This window comes from Arachis ipaensis, chromosome B6 (assembly GCF_059453495.1).
Source record: "Arachis ipaensis isolate K30076 ecotype BB chromosome B6, ASM5945349v1, whole genome shotgun sequence".
NCBI classification, from domain to species: Eukaryota; Viridiplantae; Streptophyta; class Magnoliopsida; order Fabales; family Fabaceae; genus Arachis; species Arachis ipaensis.
The window spans coordinates 136,105,134-136,116,612 of record NC_142441.1 but is presented as its reverse complement, the minus strand read 5'-3'; the positions used below and the strand labels follow the sequence as shown (position 1 = coordinate 136,116,612).

General features: G+C 33.9%; 1 protein-coding gene across 1 annotated transcript; it reads right to left on the bottom strand.

Annotated features, from left to right (window-relative positions):
* Window positions 1-6,592: 6,592 nt before the first annotated feature.
* On the bottom strand, window positions 6,593-9,566 carry LYK2 (Protein kinase superfamily protein). Its single transcript, XM_016351510.3, has one exon. The coding sequence runs from the start codon at window positions 9,105-9,107 to the stop codon at window positions 7,101-7,103; it is 2,007 nt and encodes a 668-aa protein (XP_016206996.1). The 5' UTR covers window positions 9,108-9,566; the 3' UTR covers window positions 6,593-7,100.
* Window positions 9,567-11,479: the final 1,913 nt, after the last annotated feature.

The window sequence follows — 11,479 nt, the reverse complement described above, 5'->3', positions numbered from 1 at the left end:
CTATTCTATTTTATTCTTGCACAAGTACTACTCCATATTGTCAACCTCATAGTCACAAATTTACTTCTCTGTACTCCCAATTTTTGCAACATGATCATCAAGCCAGACAAAGAACTTGCAGTGAAATGGATTTTTCAACTGCAAGATTAAAAAGGAAATCAAAATTCAATTAAATACATGAACCTGCTTTAAGCTTCATAGAACCATGTTACCTTGAAGAAGGGGCACCTAAGAAACAACCGGTTGGGGGTTAGTTGGCGTCTTGGACTTATACAATATAGCATACGCTTCACATTTGCACATTGGAGCAATGTCATCCTTCTCGTCTCTACCTTCCACGCAACGAATGTTAGATGGCAATCGAACTCGTTACGTGCTCGAGGAACCTCCTTCACTGGCCATAGAACAGAGCCCTAAACACAAAAATCCCCTAATTATATAGCTGCAATGATGTTTGGAACCAATTTGAAGAGTTAGGGCACCTCCTGTGTACATGACACATTGACACCGTAATGGACACATAACTCTATAATGGACACATGGGAGCCACACCAACCTTGTCTGTTTGATATTAGAGAGCAAATTGAACGGAAGACCCATATGTCAGTAGGGGTGTTATCGGTTCGATTTGGTTCGGTTTTGGACCAAAAACCAACCGAACCGATCTATTCGATTTTCACAGAGTACCAACCAATCAGTTTGTTGTCTGTGCGACAACCGAACCGAACCAAACCAAAAACGGTTTGGTTCGGTCGGTTTTTTTAGTTTTTAAATCCTAACTAATAGAAAATTAATCTCAGTAAAATGATGTTTAAAACAATCAATAAACTGAAATAACATTACATTACATTCAAATTCAACACAATTTCAACTCATTCCAACAACTAAACATAAAACAAACACATTTGTTAAGTCTAAAATTTTTATTTCAATGCATTACTAAGCCACTTCTTCGGTTCGGTTCGATTCTGCCGAGCCAACCAAAATCGAACCGAACCGATCGGTTTAATTCGGAAAAAACAAAAAAAAAACTGATTTTTTCGGTTTTCTATTCGGTTGTTGTAAATTTCGGCTCGGTTTTGCGGTAAATTTCGGTTCGGTTCGGTAACTTACACCCCTATATGTCAAGCGTTTTGAATGGTCAGGGATCTTTTTGTATTTTTCAATTCTGAGGGAGTAAAATATCTATAAATGAAAAATTCAGAGACCTATTTGTCTTTTTTCCATAATTTATTAACTAATAACAAATTTTTAAATAAAACTTCAATCCACGATAAATTGATCAATGGTTGACATGTCCGATTAAAGATATAGTACAAAAAAACTTAAATGAGAAGGAAAATAACTGAATGCAATACGGACAAATTACCGTCTCCTCAGAGCTTTTCTCTATCTTTGCACCAAGTCCATTGATAACTACCCCTTTGATTTTGTATCCAATGTGGTTCTACCTTAAAAAAAATTAACCTCTACACAAAAAATAAACTACCAACTACTCATAGAAAATTCATTTTAAAAATATAAAATACCCACTCTGTTTCTCCCACTTATACTTACTTTTCGGGTGCAACTTATATTTATTTAATTTGACATCTAGATTTTATAGCTAGCTATTACCAGAAGTTTGTGAAAATGGCCGGTATATGACCATCAAAAAACTCTGGGATGGCAAACAGTGAGCAAAATAGAACTGCATTGCGACGTTTACAAATACAGTAATATTGTTTCCGTCATTGGTCTGATTAGTATCAAAACTACAAAGGGAATATGACTTGATTATGTTAGTTTCAGGTTGGTGTTGTTCTTGGTTAATAATGCTGCATAAGATACCAAGAATAATTTACTAATAGTAAGGAACGCATATATTCGGGCAATTAAAGACATGTATGATGGGGCCACAACTAGTGTGAAGACTCAAGGTGGTGTGACAGAGGAATTTCCTATTGGTATAGGATTACACCAGGGATCATCCTTAAGTCCATACCTTTTCACATTAGTCTTGGAAGTACTCACAGAGCACATTCAAGAGCCTGTGCCATGGTGCATGCTTTTTGCCGATGATATCGTCCTTATGGGAGAGTCAAGGGAAGACCTAAACAAGAAGTTGGAGTTATGGAGAGAAGCTTTAGAAGTATATGGTCTGCGCATAAGCCGTAGCAAGACGGAATATATGGAATGTAAATTCAGTTTGAGAAGGAAAAACCCCAATATAGAGGTGAAGATTGGAGAAAACATCCTACAAAAAGTTAAAAGTTTTAAGTATCTTGGGTGCATCATACAGGATAATGGAGAGATTGAACAGGATGTAAATCATAGGATCCAAGCAGGTTGGTCAAAATGGCGGAGTGCATCTGGTTTTATATGCGACAAAAAGGTGCCTTTAAAACTTAAAGGTAAATTCTATCGCACCGCTATAAGACCGGCTATGCTGTATGGTACGGAGTGTTGGGCGGCTAAAGGGGAGCACGAACATAAGTTGAGTGTGGCAGAGATGAAGATGTTGAGATGGATGAGTGGTCATACGTGATTGGATAAAATAAGGAATGAAGATATAAGGGAGAGAGTTGGAGTAGCACCCATTGTGGAAAAGATGGTTGAATCGCGTCTCAGGTGGTTTGGACATGTGAGAAGAAGACCGATAGAACATCCAGTTAGGAGGGTAGATGAGATGGAAGATGGACAAAGGGCGAAAGGCAGAGGAAGACCTAAGAAGACCATTCATGAGGTGGTCAAACGAGATCTACATGTAAACGGTCTCTCTGTAGACATGATACATGACAGAGCACAATGGCGTCGTTTGATTCATGTAGCCGACCCCACTTAGTGGGATAAGGCTTTGTTGTTGTTTGTATTGCTACAAATACACCCACATAGTTCTGTAATGTCCTTTTATGTAATTGATTAATACAATAAGAATTCTGTCTGTTTATTTTGCTCTTATTTATTGATTTTTTCACACCAAGAAAGAGTGTAAATCTTTGTTACATGATTTTTTGGGTAGATTGTTATCTCAAATTTACCCAAATAACATGATGTAACTAACTAATCTATTTTTTTCTCTTGTTATCACAAACATGGGGACTATTATTACAAACGTGTTATTAACTCACTAAATCCTACTTAATTAGGTCATTTACGTAGAATGTAAATTTATTGATTATAAAACATATGCCACTATTATTATAAGTCTCTAATGAATGAGAAATTTAATGCGTATGTTAGAAATTATGGACAATCCATAATATGTCAGATGTTCATTTTACTAGATATGCAGATGGTTATTTTTATTTTTAAGTGGATGTTTAGTTGATTGTATTGGATTTAAGTAGATACAATGAAAAATTGTCGGATGTTCAATTTACTAGGTGTGCAGATGGTTATTTTTATTCATAAGTGGATGTTTATTTAATTGGATTGGATCTAACTCAAATTCACCTGATTATTTTGCAACAATAGAAGCACACAAGTTCAAAAAAGAACAGAGCATCTATATGTTTGAGACTAGAAAAATATCACACTGTGTCTTATGAATAAAACAAACACGCATCCACACAGATATGATGAGAAACACTTGGTTCTAATAAGATGAATTCTATGATAATACTAATTTTTAAGAACTAAAATGAAATAAATGAAATCTAAAATGCTGCAACATTTAGAAACAATGATTCTATGAGTTTTTGAAGGGGAGCCAGCTCCTTCTTGTCAATCAAACTAAATTTCTGTCAAAAAATATCCTTTATAATATGACACGTAAAGTTAAAATAGTCAATATATGCAGCACTTTGATCAAATTAACAACCTAACTTCAATTATTTTTAAAACAATAGTATTAACTGAGCCAATAAACTTTTGTATCCGATTTAAACGACTCAAATCAAAACCGATTTCAATTTAAGAAAAAAATTAACCTAACTCAGCTTCAAAACACATGACAAAAGTTAACTAACCATCTGTGTGCATAATAAACTAAACATCCGTATTATTTCCAGCAAGTAAAGTAATATAGTATCTATCATATAAAATGGTTTAAAAGATGAACAAGTATCTAATAGTTCCACAAATTTAAATATAGGAGAACAACATAAATTCAACAAATTCAAATAACATCTCAATCGAATTTCTGTTCACACTACCCTAGTTCTAGATTCACAAAAAATATCAATACAACAAATGCTAAGCTGAGCGGTATATTTTCTTCTTTATTTTATTTAAAAATATCCCAACCCAAAGTAAAAAACATATAGAATTAGATTGATTCTAGCACAATTAAAAATATCAACCAATTATTTAATTAACTCACAATCTACATAATAAATCAAACAAAGGCCAAGTACATAACTAAAACAAACACCCATTTATTGAAGAAAACCAACCATCCATATACATGGTTTGTAAGCGATGAATTTAATACTTCTAAGACTAAAGACTTTTAAGATGTGTATAATTGGAAAAATTATAAATAATTTTTAAGAATTTTAATATGAGAATATTATATTTTTATATTTGGTTTAAAGTTTAAAAAATTATTCTCAAACAAGTTTGATTTCAGAAAATTAAAATATCATCATTTTAAATTTCACCTTCTTTTTTAGTATATTTGATTCCCATAAAAATAGAATTTGAATAACAAAATAATACTTAAACCACACACCTCCTTAATGGCAAGTTGACAACAAGATCCGTGGTTGTTGCTACCAATTGGTGATGTTGCCAAAAAATCTTTAGAAGAAGCTCGTGCTCTTGAATATTGTTAGAATATAATTAGGATCAATTAGAATTATTTAGTATATATGAATATTTATTATAGAATATTACGTCTTTATTACGTCGGTGTTTTTCCGTGGTAGTTCCATCTGCGCTTCCTTCCGGCAGTTCCGTCTGCACCCGTTTTATCAGTTTATGCAGTTTTTTTCCTCTTTATTTCGTTGTTTTAAATAAGTTTCAAACTCAAGTGATGAAATAAAGAGGAAAAAAAACTGCATAAACTGATAAAACGGGTGCAGACGGAACTGCCGGAAGGAAGCACAGATAGAACTACCACGGAAAAACACCGACGTAATAAAGACGTAATATTCTATAATAAATATTCATATATACTAAATAATTCTAATTGATCCTAATTATATTCTAACAAATATGATGAAGAAATTCTTAACATTAGTAGTCTTGAATAGAATGGGATTTACCACCTCATATTACCAAAGATGCAAGACACCAGGGTTTGTGGTTTTTGTTATGGATGGTTGATAATGGTAATTAGAGTTGGCAATATATACCCTACTCGTAGATATCCAACGCGAACCAATATATTTGGGTAGGATTGTTTACCCGATCCGCTGTGGGTAGGATAGGATACGGTGTAAATTTGTCTGCGGATAGGATAGAATACGAGTTTAAGTATATTCTACTCTACTCTATTTGTATCCCTAATATATTATATAATGGAGCATTTTACTATATAGATTAAAATTGTATAAAGAGAATATAAATTTTTTTACAGTTATTTTTTATTATTTTATTATTGTTCAAAATATGAATCTTACTTTTTTCAATTCTTCTTTCATCTCATAAAAAAAAAGATATGTAAACTTACATCTTTACTATATAATTTACCATGTAATTAATATTAATGGGAATGAATCTACTATCTATTTTAGATGCAAAATTATCAATAAAAATACCATTCTCACGCATAAATCCCAAGTTTGGAAGACAGTTATAAATTCAGCTCCTAACCATGATAATGATTTTATAGCTGTGGTCATGTATGGATGTTATAGAAATTTGGCTTTTTACAAACCCAATAATAAGAGATGGATTAAACTAATTAAGTAAAATAAAAAACAAACATCCATTTATTGAAGGAAACCAATGATCAGCATACATGGTAAAGTAAATATTCGTGTACCGTGTCAACGATGTTGTTGCAGTTGGCGGTGATGGTGGTGTACCGCCTCCGGCTTGCTTGGTGCTGTTGCTTCTGATCGGTATGTGGCACCAAGAGGGAGAAGAAGCTCCGCGGCATCCAGGGTGTCCGGTGAGGGAGACAGCGACATAGGCGAGCATGGCTGGTGAGTGAAGCAGAGACGGTAAATTAGGGTATGTGTTGGATGGTTAAAATTTCTGAAGTAACAAGAGAGTTTTTTGTTGGGTAATTTGAGTGGAGTTTTTTTTTCTACTTTCGGTGGACCAAGATTGCTTATTCACAAGATTGTCTACCTAACGAAATTATTATTAAAAATAGGCCTTGTGACTCGACCATTTTCTTACATGCATACAATTATTTTCGAAAGTTCATCAATGGCCTTAAGAACTGAGAGTGAGATTTCACCCCTTCCTGCATTCCTCGAGTTTGTAGTCCACCAAGGTCTCAATTTACTTTTGTTTTAATGCCTTAATCAAATGGCTGAGCAAAACCGCCCCCTCGTGTCTACGTCTCTAAAGCTACTGATGAAGATTTCATATCTAATTTGAATGACAGCGGAACACAAAAAGCACGTTTAAAATAATAACGAGCACACAAGTTGCTAAAATTATTGTTTTTCCTTTAGATCATAATAGGTGTCTCACTTTTAAATGTCTCCACTATTAGATAAAAGATGCTCCATTGACTCATAACTAATTCTCTTAAATAGTGTCTATATTATTATTTATCTGATGAAAAGGAAACATAACAAAGTTCTGTGTACGTTATTCTGATTTGCTATAGTAATTACACAATGGAAAGAAAGATCCAAATCTGATCCAACTACATACCAACAGAAAGAAACTATAGCTATGTTAAGTACTAGAGAGTAGAGACAGAACACAACTATAGAAATTGAGAGACAAAGAACTTGTGTTTTCTCTGCCTCCACTTTCAAGAAATAGCAATTAGGTATGCACTCACATCAACAAGAGTACTGAACTTGTATATCCTCTACTATATTTTCTTAGAAAGACAAAAAAATAATTAGAGAAACTTATATGCAGTGAAGTTGATAATTAAAAACCGTTAATGACAATAATTTAAGGATTCTCAAATATCAACTTCATATAAAGACAATTGCACGAGTCATTGCCAAAATAAGCGAAACTTATGTTTAGGATTTAAATTTTCATACAGCATTAACCAATGGCTTGCTAGAGCTTTCGGTGATTAACATGTGGTGTTCCCCATCCGGAAACTCCTCCACCAATCTTGAAATCTTGTCAACAATTTCATTTGCACTTGGTCTCAAAGAAGCCTCATCTTCAACACAAGCCCTTGCAATGTTAGCCAATTCGAAAGCTGCATCGAACGAATAGTTCTCCCCTAAGGCACTATCAACCCACTCCCTCAGCTCACTTGCATTCTTCTCCGACGCCAAAATCGACCGGATTTTATCCGTGAGCCAAACACTCCCTTCACCCTTGTCATTAGGCCTGCTTATGGGTGTTTGGCCGGACAAAACCTCCAACAAAACCACCCCATAAGCAAACACATCAATGCTTGGTGAAACTACACCTTGATGAACAAATTCAGGTGCCAAATAACCAAGGCTCCAAGAAGCAGGGTTTGTGGAATAGAAATGTGGATCTTCAGTTTCATTCTCAGCACACATTGCCATACCGAAATTCCCAAGTTTTGCGCCAAACTCTTCATCCAAGAAAATGTTCCTACTCTTTATGTTCCTATGAACATAGCTTGGGATCATCACATGGTGCATGTACTGCAAGGCGCCGGCTATGTCGAGGCAGATCCGGAGCCTCTGCCTCCACGTCAAGAAACAATAGCATGAAGCAATGAACTGATTCTTGATTGCCAAGCCACCGTGAAGCCAGTCTTTCAAGGATCCGTTTTTCGCATACTCGAAAACCAGGTAGGAATCTGGACCCTCTAGCAAGCTTGTTGTTCCAAGAAGCATTAGAATGTTGGGGTGACGTTGAACTGAGTGGTGGAAGAGGCCGAACTCTATCTTCGAAACGACATCGTTCGTTGTTCTTTTTATTGCTATGTTCTTGCCGTTCAATCGGCCATGGAACACCGGCCCCTCAATGTGATTGCTTGAGCTGAAGTCTTCTGTTGCGTTCCGAATTTCCTCCCTTGTGTATGTCTCAAGGAACATCTTTCGAGGCGTCGCAGCTTCTAGGATCTTCCCCTCGTGAGGTACCTCGAATGAGACTTTTTTGTCACTGGTTGTTCTTACACTGAGATTCAGATGTTGAAGCTCCATATCTAACTCTTTACACTTATTATTGTTCTTCACACTCTGCTTCTTGTTCTTCAATCTGATGAAAAAGAATCCCACTAACGAAGCAATGAAGAGTCCAAGTGCAACACCGGCTAGGCCAATACACAGTTCAGTCCTCCACATTTTTGTTTTCTTATGTGGACTAATCACAGGATTATTAGAGGGTTTAGCCACAGGATTATTATTTAACAATGGAATCAGAAGACATGTAAAAGGTGTAAGGCTTTGAGTTTCAAACCCTTCTGATGATGATAAATTATTTGTAGAAATTATGGATTCTATGGTAACATTAAACTTTGAAGCCAAATTCGAAACCGTGTCGCCTTTACTTACAGGATAAGAAAGCAGAGCCCTTTGTTCTTGAGAAGATGAAACTGGGCATGCACATCTTAATGGAATCAGCAACTTGAATTCTCCGTCGAGATTCGAAGGCGACACGCCGGGGTTTCGATCTTTTATGGCCTTGCAGGTAGTTAAGCCTTCAAGTGATTCAGCAATGCCATGGAAGCTCTCACCTTTGATGGTGGTTTTGGTCAATTCAGCATAGAAAAAACCATGTTTGCTGCACTTGCAATCAATTGGTATTAAAAGGGGTTGATCATTGGAGAGGATTTCAGTGTTTTCTGGAGAGAAACCATTTGATTTTGCTATCACAAAACGGTTAAGTCCCAAGTAATGAGTGAGGTTTGAGAGAGAAGAAAAGTATGGATTTGTGTGAATGAGTGCAAATGTTGCACATTGAATAGAGCTTTTATTATTTTGTATGCAGCTGTAGCCAGATGCATCTGGTGAAGTTGTCTCACAGCTTAAGAGGTCATTCCCCGATGTGGGGACAAACACAAAGAAGAAGAAACAGATCAATGCTTTCATGTGTAAGAAGGTCATGATCATCGTTTCTTCTTCACAATTCTCATAACATGGACACACTGGCCTATTAAAAAAGGGTCCTAATTCCTAAAGCCACCCTCTCTTTCTTGGAGAGTGTATGGTGTATACTTTGGATCTATACAAAAGAGAAGAAATCAAAGAGAAAGATATAACGGAGTTTTTCAAAAGGGATATGAGACAAGATTCTTGAGAATCAGAACGTTTATTTGGACACTAATTTATATTTTATGATAGAAAATTCTTAAATTTTAAGATAGGATTCAATGACTCAAAATATTTATCACATTACACGAAATAAATCCTGTGAGAGAATTATTAACTCAAAATAAAATATATATACGAACACACCTCACTGACTCAATTGCAACACACTCTTTTTGCTTCTTGCTTTTAGAGACTCCTTGGGCTTCAAACCCGCCTTTATATGCAAGTACTTGTGCATGTGAGGGTGGTCATTAATTTTGTTGTGTATAAGATATAAAGATATCACATATTTATAAGCCCTGCTATACATATAAGTCTTTTTAGCTTATAAATTGGCATAAGTTCAACAAAACACACATATTATACTCCCACATTTAAGAGTAAATAAACGAACGTTATTTAACTACTTCTTGTTTCCAAAGCGCACTACTCACCATGCATTATAAATGACTCTTCTTCTTCCTCCTCCATGAAAACGAGTTTCTTGCTAAATTTGAAGATAATGGAACTTCAGAAATACACCCAAACGATTATAGAAATACACCTAAAGGATTACAGAAATACACTCAAACGGTTACATGAATTCACCCAAACGATTATAAAAATACACCTAAATGATTACAGAAATACACCCAAAGGATTACAAAAGTACACCCAAAGAATTTAAGAAATACACCAAAAATTCGTTGAAATATACCTTATGCATAATTCAGAACTCTTTCTCTTTCTTCTCCTCATCTTCTGCTGCTTCTTCTTCTTCAAAAACGATTTCAGAGTTTGATGTCAAAAAACAATGGAAATCAAGAATAACGAAAAAAGAAAATAGAGAGAAAAGCACGTAAATGAAGAAGGAGAAAGAGAAGGCAAGAAACGAAAGAAAAAAAAGAAGAAGAGGAAGAAGAAGAAGAACCTGCAGCAAGAAGAAGAAGATGCAGTAAAAATGTGCAGTAATGGTTCGAAACGCGTTAATATAAAAAACTTGTAAAGACTTGTATAAAAAAACGCTTGTATGTGCAGAATTATTATGTTGATAATAAATATTTTAGATCGACGAAATTCAAGTATACCACCAATATCCGTCTTTTAATATTTTTAGTCGTTGATTTAGTTATAAAAATATATAATAAATTAATTAAAATTATTCGTTAAAATTATTGAAATATCAATATTTTTAAAATATTTAAATTTTTTTTAATATTTTATGTGTATTTATAGGGCCATAGGTGCTATCACATCAGACGGATTGATTTATTTATAGAGTGGGTGCATGCATAACTGATGACGTGTAGAATTTTACAGCAATAGCAATATTGTAGCCTTTTAAAAGATATCTTAGAGCAACGATGTTAATCAGATGGTATTTGAGGACCTAGAGAGAGAACAGGACAAAAAGATTTAGTTAATTAATTGTTCAGCTATATAACCTATGACTAGTAGTATATTTGTATAGAAGTAGTAGTATTTAATAAACTCTCATGGAAAGTAGGGATGGACTTGAAGAGGAAATGGTCCCCACTAATTACAAAATTAATAATTTGATAAATAATTTTGGTAATCTATTCTATTATATAAAAATAGAATCTCTGCATTTAATGATGAAACTGACGTGGCATGCTTCGGAGAGTGTTTCTTGATTTAATTGTTTTAACTCATTCAATATAATTTATTACACTGACTTAATTATACCAACTAATTGATTTGATTAGATATTTAAATATTAATATAATTAATATAATTTATTATAATTTATATTGCTTAATTAATTATATTACATTCATTATAATTCATTATATTAGTGAATTAGTCTTTTCATTTATAAAGTCTAAAATAAAATAAATAAATTATTATTTATTCTAATTAAATTTATTTATATACTATATATGAATTAACGTTAAGTTATAAAACATAGAACTTGTGGATTGTGATAAAAACGCAAATCAGAAAAAAAACGCATACAATTATAGAAGAATTAAATCTATCCTCTTTATTTATTTTTAACCATCGTTTTAGATTTTAATTTTTTTTTAAAACCAGTGATAGTGGAATTTTATTGATGCTAGATAAAATTATAGAAGAATCAAATCATAATTTACATTTATTGATGCTAGATAAAGTTATAAATTGTTGCTCTTTCAATCAAATCATACCACATACAAAAATAAATTAAATTA